Here is a 15,553-nt window from a genome sequence, read left to right on the forward strand (position 1 = left end):
CCATCATACATACAGATCCAACTCTGTTTGTGCCAGGTCATAATACTATTCTGAACCTTTGCTGTTTACAACATGTTATTGATCAAACTGATCTCCGGGACGACAGCTGTGTAATTGCATTTCTTGACGCTGTCAATGCCTTCGATTCAGTCTACTGGGAGTGGATGGTGGCTGCTTTGAGAGGGTTTGGGTTTGCAGATGGCTTCATTTGTTGGGTAACATTACTTCACTATTCCCCAACATCCAGAGTGAAATCAGGTAGATGGGAATCGTCCTCTTGGAACATACAGAGGGGTACTCACCAGGGATGCCCACTTTCCCCAAAGTTGTACATACTTGCTCTGGAACCTATAGCTGTGCATCTACGAAAGGAACAATTGGAAGCTGGCATGAAGATAGGCAAACTTGCGCATCTTATCTCGTTGTATGCAGATGATGTACTTCTTTATCTGGGTCAGGCCCAACATAACTTGCCCATTGTCTTACAGGCCTTAGATGAGTTCGCTGGGTTATCTGGGATCACCTTTAACAAACAAACGTCATGTCTTTTCCCCCTGGCAGGGCTACGTGGGAGGGGTAGTGATACTCTCTCTGATCTGCATAATGGGAGTTGCATTTCTTTCGATACTTGGGTATTCATATTGCGCACACACCACGGAAAACGTGTTTAATAGGCTTAAAGCAGTAGATGGTATTAAGAATTCTATGGCATTTTGGTCTACGCTACTACTTTCCTTTATGTTCAGGGTTGCCATAATCAAGATGATCGTTCTCCCTGGGCTGCTGTACTTTTTCGCTAATGTCCACTATTATATAGAGGCAGCTTTTTCCCCGCTCTTTTGATGTCCTGCTCAAAGATTTCCTATGGGGCGCCGGATAACAAACTGACAATGAATGTGTTGTGCCTGTCCTACGAGATGGTGGGGTGCAATTACCAAAACTGGAACGTTATTATTTGGCAGCTGAGCTGAGTTTTGTTGCAAAATGGCTGTCCGGAGTAATTCCGATTCAGTCGTAAAATGACCAGACACTGGTGAGACCTGCCTGACTTAAGGAGATTATTTGGCTCCCGAGAGAATGATGTCATCAATCCCCAACCTTGGTTTGTGAAATTGGGCAATCAGATTTGAATAGGGCATTGAAATTGCTTGGAGCGAGTCACCCTTATTCACCAAATGCCCAGATTGTCACAGGTGAATGCACAAACATGAGTGAGCTGAACGCTGTAAGACGCTGGGAAGCCTTGGGCATATCCACCTGGTGGGACATGTATGACAACGGGAGGTTTAGGGACTTGGAATGTCTGTTGCTGCGGGAGAGTCTCCCTAAAGGCCAGTTTTTGAGGTATATGAGGGTGGTGAAGACAGCTAGATGCCAATGGGATGTATGGCCTGCTGAGCTGGAGGAAAACATGCTTCTGACTCCAATGTACAATTTAGAGGATGTTTGGAGACCAGTTTCTAGACTGTACGCATGTTTACTAAAGGGGACTACCACTAAATATGTGGCACTGAAGGTGCGCTGGAAGACAGATTAACTCTGTGGGATCAAGCATTGATCTTTACAAAGAACATCTCCCGAATTGCGAGATCCTGATTGCTCCAAATCAATATACGCCATCATACCTATATGACCCCCAGCAAGGTGGCTAAATTCAATCCGAACAATTTGTATGCCTTTCCCTGGTGTGAATGAAAAGGTGTGGATTTAATACAGGTGTTTTGGAAAAGTATGAAGGCACAGGGATTTTGGGCTCAAATTGGCTTGCACAGCAGCTGGAATTACCAGGTACCACTGGAGCCCACTTAAATGTTTGTTGGGTATATATCCTAGGCCTAGCAAATATAAGCATGCCATCAAATGTATGCATCTGGCATGCATGTTGGCCATGAGGCACCTGGTCATGGCTTGGAAACATAAAAAGTGTCCGGAATATGTATTGTGGCGCAATGACTTTCAAACCTGGTGTGAATCTGAGATAAAAGCGTGGTGGGGGGGGCTTTCCGAATGCATGTTAGCAATTCAACTGATGCTTTTGAGGCCTGGAAATGGCTTACTCTGACAATGTTCCACCCTTCAGATGATAAGCCACCCGAATTGTATTGTCATTGTTGCCCTGCATCAGTGCTCAAAACACACACGAATGTGGCATGCCCAAGTCCTGTCCGTCAGCATGATTCAATGATGTACTCCATTGTACTGCTGCATTCACTGGGATCCCCCGCGATACAATGATCACTGGTAGATTGTACCATACATGCAAGCCTAGTAGTTTGTTTTAAGTTTGTTATTTTGTGTTCTTCAAATCATTGGATAATTTACTGTGATTCACTGTGTATTGAAATGCCAATAAACAAATTTAAAAATAAATTAAGACTCTCGCCTTGTCAGTACTTGGACCGGTGGGAACAACCAGTCTCGACCTCTGCTCGGGATCCATGCCTTCGGGGCCTTTGGAGGTGTCCCTGGACCAACCAGTAGACTGACCAGCGCCCTCCTGGGCTACCACGCTGCAGCCGTTGCCGCACCAAATGCATTCTAGGAACCTGAAGGATCTTCAGCTTATGGAACAAGAAGTCTGCTCCTACATTATTAGCCTTCTTGCATAAATGGAAGGGGGTGCTGGGCCTGTTCCTAGGATCTGAAGATCGTCTGTTGCCGCCAGACATGTGACTCTCGTTGCAACACTATCTCTAGAGGTGTCCCGAGGTAACCTGCCCGCAGAAGTCTTCATCTGTCCTCATTTGGGGATTCTAATGCAAGCTGTCTGGAACAGATTCCATGCACAGCGACCAACCAAAACCAAATCCTGTGTCCAAAAGTGACCTCAGCATCTGCTACCCCTGGGCCTTCTTCGACGGGACCAAGCAGAAATGATTGCGTCCACAAGAGATTCTGGAACACCATCAGTCTAGCAGCAGTCTCTGGAAGAATCAGAATCAGTGTGGGCAAGCTAACCTACCTGTTACTGGCCCTCCACCGTCCTCCTTAGGGTTACATGGGTGTAAAGTCCTGTCCCTAAATAAAGCTTTCCTGGCTTTGGTCAATAGAGGCCTGGTCAAGGATCCCCTCCAAGAACTGGGATTGAGTGATTCTAATATACTGAACTTCTTTTAAGCTTATTAATCATAGCTATAGTAAATTAATAGTTTAGTCAATTATGTCATTAAGTACAAGGTACATTTTTTGGAACTGCGTGCCGCGAGATGTACATCACCTTGTGAGGTCTTTTGGATTACTCAAGAGTCCATATCTCTGAAGTGAAAAAACCCCAAGGGGCTGAGGGACAGCTTGGGACTGCACACTAGGGTGCAGTCAACAGCCCCCACCCATCTGCTCAACGTGGTGCACATTTTGGCACCATAGGCCCCCGAAGAAAGTGGTTACACTCATATACAACACTGAAACCGGTCAGCCATCTCCTTTGAGCGGTTCCCAGTAACTGGGGATCCTCAAAAGGAGTACTCATGTACTTTAGAATTTGCATACAGCTCTTAAGAATTCTGAGTTTTTTTTTTTATTTTAAGTCATTTTGGAGTTCAAAAAGCAGGGTTATTAAAGTAACAAACTCCTGCTAGATCGTTAACACTTTTGAACACAGGGAAAAGTGTCCCAATAGTGCTTTTTGCCTCACTTTGGGGTGTATTTTTGCTCTAATTGGGTTTATCGTCACCAGTAGCAGTAGGGTAAGATTAACTGCCCCTGCACCATAAATACGCTTCACATTACTGGCATGTAGGGACAGGTCACAACACACTAGGTCACAGTCAATACAGTTGGAGGGCAATTTAGGTTGTACTTAATGACATAATTGACTAAACTATTAATTTACTATACCTGTATACCTTTTGTGAGACGATGTTAGGGTGTTGGTACAGGTTATCCACCCACCTATAGCCCACTTTGCTTATTAATCAAACACTGGCACTACAAATCTCTTTATAACCCTACCTGAAATGTATCTACTTTGGAACTGGTGACATTTGGGCACAAGGCCCCAAAGCATTTTAGGGTTGCACTTTATAAGAGGTTGGTGTGTGATTATTCTAATTAGTTATTTTCTATTTCTAAAACATCTGCGTGCTTCCCTGTATTACAGTGGTCATTAAATCAAATGCTGTTCTATTTCTCCTAAAAACGAATAAATACATCTGTTTTATAAGTGTTAAAGTGACAATATTTGTCTAGAAGTTTTACTTGCTTAATGTTTTTTGAAGGACTAATAAACTAGTGTACATTTGTATACTTGTCTACCTAACTAGAATTATTGGTGTTGGTCTGTGTGGACTCATAGCACTAGGCCACAACCTTCCAGAGACTAAGCCTTGCCGCTCGAGTACCTTAACTTGATCGAGTTTGGCTAACCTGTCTTCCCTGTTCACCATAATAGGGTGGCCTCCCAAAATACTCTAGCTGATTTTGGAAATCCATCTCGACAGGTATCCTTAGCAGCCCTCTTCAATGAAGTGTGGTTGAGTCCCTGGCCAGGATGCCTTTTGAAAAGAAAGTCTCTCAGGTTCCCTTTCTTGGGTAAAGCCAACTTGGGTGCCAAGTACTTGGAAGGTTCCGCTGGGCCCACTAAAGTTATCTTCTGGCAAGGTGGGTCCTGGGTCAGCGTTTCCTTCAGTCTGTTCAGTTTGGCAGACATTGACTTCAAGGGTACAAGTAGGTCTACATGTCTTATTCTTGCTCTGGGTTCACAATGAATAGTATCTAATAGAACTCATTCTGGGTCTCCCCCTAGTGTCTGTAGGCCCAACTCTGCTCTGTAGGATCTCCTCGCGATCCCAGGTGGGTTTTCTCACTGCCAGACCTGGCACCTCAGCTAATACAAAAACTATAAGTTCTAGACTTTGTCGTGACAAGTTCCACAGTCTCTCACAAAAGTAAGGTAGGACAGTAGTGTCCCTTGCGGCCTAGTCAGATCCTACTTTGCTTCCCTTTCTTATGTAATTGACTGGGTTCAGCCCATCTCACCAGCAGTCTTCCAGATAGTTTTTAGGATGGATCTGAGAAACCGATCACAGTTTGCCTGGTTATGGACACACAGGGGCAGGGGAAACCCTGCTCACCAATCCACAATTACCCAATTTTCAAAATTGTGTTGCCCAGCCTACCGGAGCTGGTCTCCAAACATCCACACACACTGGCACACCAAGGCAGCTGTATACTAAGATTTCTGGGAGACACCACTCCAGTCTACAGACCCAAGTTGGCTGAATATCCATTTTGGCTGTTGCTTAGCACACAAACAAAGAAAGCACGCAAACAAGATGGAAGGGGTGCAGGACTGCCTTAGTTCCCAAATGGCCACCATGTACGAAAGGATACAGCACTGTAGCTGTGAATACACTTAAAGCTGCCCCCAGCCTAGACCCCAACACGCTTTCTGTGTAAGAAAATACACTGCGGGACAAATGGTGTACTTCAAAATGTAACCCTGTCGTGATAGCCACATGAGTTACTAAAAGGGCAGCATATCAAAGTGGAGTTGCAGTTACAGAAAAGCCACACAAAAACACCAAAATTGAATTTTGCCCCCAACAAAACACTTTAAAAAGTACATTAGACAAAGTTTCCAAAGAGTCCACTGGAAAGGGTATTGGAAGGAGAAACGCTGCAGCCTAGAACTTAAGGGCATTTCCTAAAGACAAATGAGAAAGTGACTGGAAGGAGGATGTTTGCATAAAAGGAAAGCGCCTTGAGCCAATAATGTACGTGACCAAGAGAAATAATGCATGTTGGAACACTCAGGCAAAATAACCAACGAACATTAAGAAAGGGAGTCAAAGTATATGATGGAACTAGGGGGAAAACCAAATGCTGTGCAAAAAGGAAAGGAGTAGCGCAGCATGTTGGAATCTCAAGTCAAAACCATTCCACATCCCACCTTTGTGTGGTGTTACAGGCTGAAGATTTTTTCTTTTTTTAAATTCTTTGATCATTTTGCACTCTTCCATCTGGGTGCATTATGCAGACTTCAGTGTGCATAATGGGCTTTTCTGGCTTTGTCGCTTCTGCTTGATGAATCCATAGCCGCCAGTAACACTATCTGAAACCAGGTCTTTCACATTTGCTCTAGTCACCTGTTATTGCTTGAAATAGTTGAGGTTGGTGGTGAAGCATCTGGTGGCTTGTTTTTTGGAAATGTTTTAAGGTATTCTTTTGTGCCACTAACTTCAGAGTTTGAGACATCCTTTCATGAAGGCAATGGAATTGTTGGTTGAGTTTTGTTTTTCTGTCTGTTTTGGGAGAGGATAGGCTCAATGTTAAGAGTATGGTCGCCAACAGAGATTTACCTCCCATACATGGGTTTTCTGTATTATTTTTTTTGTGGGCTTTGACAACTTTCACACGCCTTACATTTGTACTAGGCAGCAGACGTGCCATAAAAAAGCAGATAAAATGCCCACCTCCATTGTAACATCAACATAATCCCTTTCTGAATTTTGAAAATCATCCAATGTTCTGCTCTCTTCAGTTGTACAGCAACAAATGCATGTTTGAAGGCATTACAATCATCAGTAAGAGAATGCGTTGTGAATAATTTATCAAAATGAACTGACTGTGCACATGTGATGCAGATGTACATATTGACAGCAGTTGCCACAAACTATCCTTATACCAGCACAGGTGGTTTGGGAGTAAATCACTTTGCAGCAATAAACATGCTGAATTCTGTGCCTGGCCCACAGGAAGTGTGAGGAGCCAGGAATGAAACTCGCACACAACATGTTCATAGTTTTGGTCAAATAATTTTATTGAAGTAAAAAGGGGGTTGGGAAATGCCTCTCTGTCCATGCTCTAGAGTAGTTTCCCTACCTGAAACCAAAACGAAGGATCTCTCAGCGGTCAATGTCCAAAACAAAACATCTGCTGTCCAAAGTTCTTTTGTAAAACAATTCTAAAGTGAAAAAGGGAAAATGTCTTTGTCCTTGATGTATAAATGTTCAACAAGAAAATGTGCAACTCCAAAACAAAAAGTTTCAAAAGGATAGAGTTGCTTAATCCCGAGGGTAGTTCACTTTCCCCTCGATTTCTCTTCATTCTGGTTTCCGTTCAGGATGATCAGTCTCTTAAACATCAACACGACTGGCACAGAAAAAAAAATTCTTGGGCTATGTTGTGTTAAGACACTTGGTGCATTACTCTCCTGCCAGGTTTCTTTTTCTCAGTTAATATATGTGCACTGCCTTTTCCTGATGTGCCCCAATTAGGACTTACTGAGTCAATTCCCTTTTACACATTGTTCAACTTCATGCCCAATATGATTTCCCGTTAGGGCTCTCTTAAAAAAAAAAGACATGTTCATAATGCGTATCCTCCTGGTATACACTCCTGCAAGGGACTTACTTGTATGAACACTCTTGCAACTTGCATCTGCCTGGTATACTCTGCTGCCAGGGTTTTCTTAAAAACACTTATAACAGAATGGTATGTTCTCCTGCCAGGACTTTCCTAAACAAACTTGTAACTGCCTGGTATTTGCTGCTGCCACAGCTTCCTTTAACTGTCTGGTATTCTCTACTGCCAGGGCTTCCTTATGGGGGCTCTACACACCCTTCCAATATTGATAGTTTCTTACATTAGCTTTTTCTGGTATTGTATGGGCATGGTATACTATTCTTCCAGGACCTTTCACATGTGTATTGCATACACTCACACAGATGGAAATCTCCTATACTGTTTTTGTTTCATCCTTTTGAAGCAATGCTCGTTTGCACATTTTCTTTCAAGGGCTGTCTTATTCATTAATGGTGTTTGGCATGTTTGCCAATACACCCCCCGTGTCCCTGCTCTCCTTCATGGAGTCACTGGTTCTTGCTGGTGTATTTAGTCTCTCCGACGATAAGCCAGTGGCAACCGTTGGCACCCTGCTAGCCGCTTCCGTTTCTCAGCTTCTCTGCTTTTCGTGGTTCCTGCTGGGGTCGGACGTCTTCCCGAGCTCCGGTAAGGTGGAGGCTGCCTCCTAACACCTGCAAATGCCCAGAAGTCTTCTCTCGGCTTCTTGCATTCCTGCAGCCTGTTTTTTCTCGCAGTCAGCTACCCTTCTTCTTGATGAGCCGGTTGGCTTCACAGAACACCTTCTAGCCCCTCAGTTGATGGAGAGATGCAGTCTTCTCCCGCCAGCAGCTCTCTTCAGTCAGCTGCCTCTGCGGTTTAAATTTCCCTGCTGTGTAGGTAAGCACTCGCAAAAACTAGAACATGGCTTGTGCTCTTGCTTTGGGTGATCAGTTCTACTCAATTCCTATGCCTAGTCTAGTCGTGCTTATGGGAATGAAGTACATTCTTGACAACTTGCATATGAAGTCTGGGCAAACGTTCTTAATTGTTTTCAAGGCCAGTCGGATTTTGATTGTTTATATACAGATCTAGTGAAAAGATTTTTAATACTCTTCCTAGGTGGATGAGGGGAGGTATAACAATATCCCATTAAGGCATTGGACATGGATGGGGTATCCTCTGAAGAAAAAGTGGGTTACCAGGTCTCATTCGATGATTCCATGACACTCCCACGGAGGCTGTCTACCCACCATGTGATCCTTCCTCATATAGCCTCCCTCAGGCCCAGGATAAGGTAGTGGCTGCCGTTCCCTGGCCACATGGGGTGAGGTTACTGTGGAGAAAGAAGTGAGGACACTATCGGATTCATCACAGAAGGCACCTTGGTGGCACCTATCTCCTGGAATGTACTGTCCATCACATTAAGAGAAGTAACCTCAATCAGAGTATTCAGAAAGGGCCTGAAAACACTTCTGTTTTAACTAAATCCCTCAGTTTAGGCCTCGGTTGCCTGTGAATTTTGTTTCCTGTTATGTATCATGTGTCTTATGTCCACGTGCTGTCTGGTCAGCGCCCATAAGCCTCTGGGTCAGTGGCTGCGCTGTACAAATCATACATAAATACATGGAAGGGCCTTTCTGTACTGTATTTCGTGGCAGCCTTATAAGTTCTGGACTCTCAATTTAGATGCTTTTCATGGAGATGGAGGTCATGGACAGCCTTCACCATTTCATTAACGCTTTCTAGCAGTATCCCGATAGTCTGGTCTTTCTCAACTAGCAGGAATTTTGCTCAGACACCATTTTGCTACCTGGAATCAAGGGCCAAAAAAGAAATGTTTGCAAGCACTGGAAAATCTTTAAAATGATTAAGTAAAAAAAAAAAAAAAAAAAAAAAAAAAGTGTAAAAGGCTCATCTGTGGAGGACTACAAGGAATGGGTACAGCCTTTGTTTTTAAACGCAATATATTAACAGCAACCTAGGTGAACACCGGGGAGATTTGGAAGGTAGTAATCAGCAACAGTAGAAACAGGGCACATAACAGGTGGATTTAAGTTGAGAGAGGTAGCCACAGAAACTGCAGGGGAAGGAGCTGGCTGAAAGCAAAGTGAGGCAGAGGAAAAGGGAAGGCAAGCAAATATACTGGGTAACCAGGATTGATCTGTGTAAGGGGAGTGCTGGAATACAATGATGAATCGCCAAGGTGGTTTGGTAAAAGCCCTATCAATCGATAGAGGATTGCGCTCAACTATGAACAGCAGCACCATGGCTTGGAAGTGTTCAAGAGACAGTTGTACTCAGTGTATGGGGTAACACTGGAGGCTATATACGGAGACAGGTAACATTCCCAAAAACTATACTGAGGTAGTAGAAGTCTTTACGTCAACTGATCTTAACTGAGATCAACCCAGGGGTCACCCTCTAAATGGATAGGCAGCTGAGGCATAACAGTGGAGCAAGCTGCAATAAAGGTGGACAATACAGAGTGAGTAGACATAACCAGGTGCAGGAGAGGTAGAATAAACAATGCAACATGCACAAACTGAAGGCAAGTGCAAACGGGAGCTACAAGGACTAAATTATAGGGCACATAGAAAGGCTGATATAGCGGAAAACTACGGGCCAAGAATCAGATTATTAGGGACTAGTAAGGAAGCAGTCAAGAAAAGAAACAGGAACTCTGAATCCTCACATTCAAGGAATACTAGAAAACTCAAAGCACAAGCCACAGAAAAGATCAGAGGACACTGCCGACTCAGCTAATACTTGGAATAAGAAAAGCTGCACACTACAGTGTGGACCGAAGTCTAGGAGTAACGTAAGAAAGAGACAAATAGGAAAATGTAGTACATAATGTTAGCTGCAAACTCAGTAAATCTGAATTTAGAGGACCAGTGGAAAAAAAAAAGACCGTAAGGCAAGAAACTGGAAATACAAGGACAAACAGAAAACAGAACTCACAGAACCAGGAAAAGTCCAAAGACAAAAGCTCAAAGAGGGTGGTGTTAATATCAAGACAAAAAGGGGTCTATGTGGGGGGAAGCTCAGAGCCAAACGCAGTGTTTGCAGCAGCACTATATGAAGGCATCTGAGGGAGAAACTAACAAATAGGGTTTTTTGTCTAAAGACAGGAAAGCGATACAATCACCTGCAGACGCTATGGTCGAGGTAGGGAGCCACAACTGTGGACAAGCAGCTGGCACAGGTGGAGAAAATGCTGCAAATGCAGCTGCAACACAAGGAGATGCCTCAGCAAAAGCAGGATCTCAAATTCAGGTTTCCAAAATCGGAAGCCTGTAACAGCAAACAGAATTCATGATGCTGCACAAAGCAGCCTCAAACGACAGGATATCGGGGGCACAACTAGCTCTCAAGGAAAGTTTAAAACTGGGAGGCTGTACCAGCAAATAGAACGGGTGACTGCGCAAGCAAGGTTCAAAAGCAAAAGTAGAACCTCAAGAAGGTGCCAAAACCTGGTTACAGGTGCTATGAAGGCAGTTGATAGGCAACCACTACTGTGGAAAGTGAGCTTATGAGAGCTCTTGCAGAAAACACCCACACAAGCTGGAGCAGATTGCAGCCAGAGGCAGCTTTGCACAATCAAGCTGACTTTACACTTTGGTAGCCTGCATAGGCTGTTTGTAATGAATGTCCCCCCATCTCTAGGCAGCCTGCTCTAAATGAATATAATTAAGGTTCCTCCCTTCAGTCCTTTGCCCCTTGGAAAACAGGTATATGGATAAACCCAAAACCCAGAATGGAAAATGGAATGTGTTTAGCCTCCCTTTGCAGCAGGAAACCATGTTTTATTTTGGATTGTAAAACAGTAGTCCTGCTGTAAAAGGAGTCTGAATGTTGCCAGGTGGGTAGAATTCGGACACCAACAACCAAGCAAATTTAGGATACGATGGATCAATTTGTGAATAATTTCAAGCAGAAAAAACTACACAAATAAAATGCACATGGACAAGAGCACATTTTATAAACTATTATGAAAGTGCAGTTCACTGAGATTATGCAAGTGCATTTTGTTGGGTCATGGTACAGCAGAGCAATTATGTGTACTTTCATGATTGTTTACAACTATACCCATCTAAAAAAGTGAACTCTGCTATCTTGGCCAAAAGTCTTTGAGGAAAGGGCGGCCATAACAATAACAGTCCTATTAGGCCATTTCAAGTTGTTTTGCATCACACTGCTTTTTAGGAAGAGATTCGGCTTGCAGCCCCTTCAGAAGCAAGCTTGATTAACCAAAGTGGAGGGGTGGTACAGACAGGGGAAGGCACAGGCATGTGATTATATTGTTAGGTTCATGAGCTTTGACTTTGAAAAATAAGCAGGCTTGCACTTATGTGGCCTTGAATAGTTTTCTACATTGTACAAGTATTCAGATCCATCTCTGAAGACAGCATGATAAGTACTAATCGTTTTCATAGCCGTGGGAGACAACGACTTACAACAATTGGATAACATTTTAGAGTTGTGGTGTGAAGAAGCATTTTTGGAGTCTGGATTCTTGCTTTATGTAGCAAGCCTAAGGAGCAAATACTTTATAAAGGTAAACGTACCTCTTTTACTTCTGTAAGCCCAGAGAGAGTCAGTGTAGAGGACAGCTGAGCTGGGTTTCTAATGCCACCTTCATTCCCTGAAACAAGCACACACAAATGGTGAATGGACTTACAAAAACACAGATGCAGTCGGAAAGAAAGTATGAGAGGAGCTGTACATTTAAAATAAAGTTGGGCAAGGTAAGAACAACGATTGTTCGGTAAAACTTATCAGTGGTTCTGGTTCATAACCTTGGCAATAGTCCAATTAAAACAAGAAACACTTTCTAAGCAACTACAATTGGAATCGTGAACAAATTAGTGCATTTGAGCTTGTTTTTGAACGAAAATATCCAGCTGTTCAGTGTTTATTGCTGGCTTTTATCCCATTCTGACCAGACAATAGTTAGCGACATAGCAACAAATGCATCAACGTGAGCATATGATCTCAGAATGTGGTCAAATCCACAGTCTGTAGAGCTCCAAGATCCAGCGTTACCTTAGTGCCCTTAACTATTTGACTGGTTATTTCGTTCTGTCATTCCCTCCCCTCGAGACTATCCTTCATACTGGGGTTATGTTGGAGCTTATACGTTAACAATGCAAAACCAATTTGTAATTCAAATAATTCATGGCCCTCTTCGTCTTGTAGCTTTTCTCTTTTGCTTTCCTGGCAATTACCGATGAAGTAAAGGATAAAGCCGTTCTTGTCACAATGGATAAAACATGCCCCTAATGAAATGGAGGATGTTATGTAGTTTATCCTGGTCAGACCCAGCCCTAGCATCTTCTGTGATCCAGACCTAGTATGCAGGTGCACATAGGGAGATCAAGGCGCGGGGATGACGAGAAGAGGAGCTGAAACTACAGAGACAAAACCCAAGAAATGTGTCTCGACAATTTAAGAGCCCAAGACTAACTTAATGCGGAAATATTGTACAATGGACAGGACACTAAACGGAGGATCCCAGATACCAAACGTTCTTTTAGTTTGAGACTACATAGAAGCCAGAGGGTTTCTTTGTTAATATCAGAGATCATGCTATTGAACCCCATGGCGCAGATAACCTGTTATTGAGTTCCAACATCACAGTGGTTGGCACATCCTGGACCGAGGAAGGGGGTGATGGAAACCAGAGACTTGCTTACCACTGCGAGACGTCACACAGTGCTTTCGCTTAGTACCTGTAGGCGGTGACCTTCAGCTCTGTCCCTTTACCCAAATTAGGCCCACCTCGAAAATATGTAAGTGCGCCTTTTACCCATAAAGAAAGCTTCTGATGCTTGTTAATCTGCTTAGAATCACATGCTGTGCATATGGTCCGACATCCAGTGGTAACCGCGGAGTATTGCACCTTGTCTTTCGGGGACCGAAAGGGGACGTTGGCATAGGCGTGTCTGTAACACTATCCCTATCGCGACGTGTAGTGTACCCAAAATCCCTCACGCGCCGAGATCCCTCAGATTGTTTTTTTCCGCCCAGATAACCGGTCGCCCTATAGCAGAGCTCTTACATAAGAGACATTGTTTATCCTAAACCGACTTGTCGGTTATTCCCCCTTAAGTCATTTCGACGGCAAGAACAACTTCGACGAAGACTGTGGGGGACCGGTCTATGGCGGTGGATTTCGGCACCTAAGATCCGGCAGCTGAAGCATCCACGTGAACGGGCCTTCTGGCCGGCCTTTACAGTAGGGAGAGTGGGGTCGGGGTGGCCATATTTCTGTTAGGTCTTTCCTCTTTCCCCCTCTTTACCGACTAGGTCTGGTCATCTTTCCCTTTTGCTATGGAAAGGACTCCTTTTAGGTTCGGCCCTAAGTGTAGGGTCAGATACCCGTGGAAGGACGAACACAGGACGTGCAACTCCTGTCTCCCCTTAGATTACGACAAGAAGCGGTGTGCGGCTTGTAAACTCTTCGGCCTAAGAGCCTTAAGGAGCGCCCTGTAAAGCGGTGGGCCGCATACGGTAGGTCATGGGTGAAACCCCCTTCCCCCACCGCCACACCCGCCGAAAGTGACGGGGGCACCTCTGATGACCAGACATCCGTTGCGGATGTGACAGACCTCGAAGCGGACACTTCTAGGTCCGCCACGCCCATCCCCGGCCCTTTTAAGGCCTGACTCTGATCTCACTTCAGGGATAACACCCAGCGACAGGGCGTACAAGCGCATTACATTAAACACACCACCCCTACACCTATTTCAACGGGTATGTTGAAAAAGGTGAAAGCGCCAGCAGGGCCGTCGAAAACTTGGGCGGATTCCTCTGATCGTTCAGAACAACCGCCTTCCCCGCGTCCGCAGCAGCGTCTTGCGACTGGGCATTCCAAAACAAAGAAGGGCACTACCCCTAAATCAGGTTTACACGTTGAAGTGCAGAAATCCGACGCTACGACGGTCCGGAAGGCCTCAGTAGGCCCAAAAATCACGACTAGGCCTCAAGGCGAAAAATGGACCGATAGACCTTCGGACCCACTAACTCACGCCGATTGGGCGGTAATCGAACATAGTATCGCAAGAATTACTTCGGCGGTTGGGCTTATTCCTGTTTGCCGAAAAACATGGGGCAGGCCGCAGACAAACCTTTAGATACGCCATGGTGCCCTAATTCTCACGATACCCATGAGGACAGTCAAGAGCCTCTTTCCAACACCCTGAGAGACAATTTTCAGTGCCAAAGTGCGGAAAACAACGCTTTTCCACCCATAAGCCCTTCTGGGGCCCCTAAATGGACAAGGGAGAAATTTGAAGGGTGTATGGACCGTCTTGAAAAGAATTATCAATTTTTCTGAACATTCTTCCCCGAAAAGATGTTGTGGAGAACCTAATCTTACAATCTGCTTCACATTGCCAAGAAGATCAGCCCTCTGTCCCCGTCCATCATAAAGACATTGTCCAGATGGATAATTATCAGGACATTTACAGTGAAGATAAAGAACCTTCCTTCCTACAGAATTACAATTAGGACCAGGCGGATTCCACGGACAATTGGGAAGAAACCCAGCAAGTGGGGACAGACCCATGGACACTCCCCCAACAAGATCAGGACACTGATGTATTGTGCCTGAATTCCCCTCCGTCCACCCGGCTCGCCAGGTCTCGCCTGTAGACGACCAAATGGCCTTCCATACCATGTTAAAGAAGGAAGCTGAGCATTTTCAAATCTCTACTCAAGAGGCAGTGCCTGTGCAGGACTTGGTAGAAGATATTCCTAAGGAGAAACCACCCTCTAGCCAGGCCATTCCCCTGCTTAATTCTATTAAGAGAAGATTGGCTCCCTCCCTGGTGTCACCAGTTCAAACCCGGGCAGTGAACCCAAGAGTAGAAAGGTTATTTCGGCCAGATCCTTCAGACCCTCAATACATTAAAGGGGACACCACCCCCAATTCCCTGGTACTAACTATCACCCGGAAACAGGCAGGAGTACCCCTTGCTACGGGGGAGGCGCCTCCAGATAGAGAATCCAAGAGGTTATATGCCCTAGGTAAACGGGTTACCTCGGCTGCTGCATATACCACTCGCATAGCGAATAGCACTAAGCTACTGGCGAGTTATGCTGACGCTCAATGGAACCTAGTACAGAAAGGTCTCCAAGAGGACCCAGAGCCCATCAGGTCCAAGCTTCTCACTATTGTGGCCGAAGGCAAGCAAGTGAACCAGAATGTAATCAAGAACACTCTGGATACGGCTGAAACAGCAGGCAGGTCTCTGGCCCAAGGAAC

The 15,553-nt window shown here is 44.7% G+C and overlaps 1 protein-coding gene across 4 annotated transcripts in view; it reads right to left on the minus strand.

Moving 5' to 3' along the window:
* CIAPIN1 (cytokine induced apoptosis inhibitor 1) overlaps nt 1-15,553 on the minus strand; it is a 342,573-nt gene that overhangs the window by 219,643 nt on the left and 107,377 nt on the right. For all 4 annotated transcript variants that reach the window (XM_069654074.1, XM_069654083.1, XM_069654066.1 and 1 more), the window contains exon 4: nt 11,853-11,929. In XM_069654074.1, coding sequence (XP_069510175.1) covers nt 11,853-11,929 — 77 coding nt within the window. The remainder of the gene's footprint in view (nt 1-11,852; nt 11,930-15,553) is intronic.

This window comes from Ambystoma mexicanum, chromosome 1p (assembly GCF_040938575.1).
Source record: "Ambystoma mexicanum isolate Mex_15411 chromosome 1p, UKY_AmexF1_1, whole genome shotgun sequence".
Lineage (NCBI taxonomy): Eukaryota > Metazoa > Chordata > Amphibia > Caudata > Ambystomatidae > Ambystoma > Ambystoma mexicanum.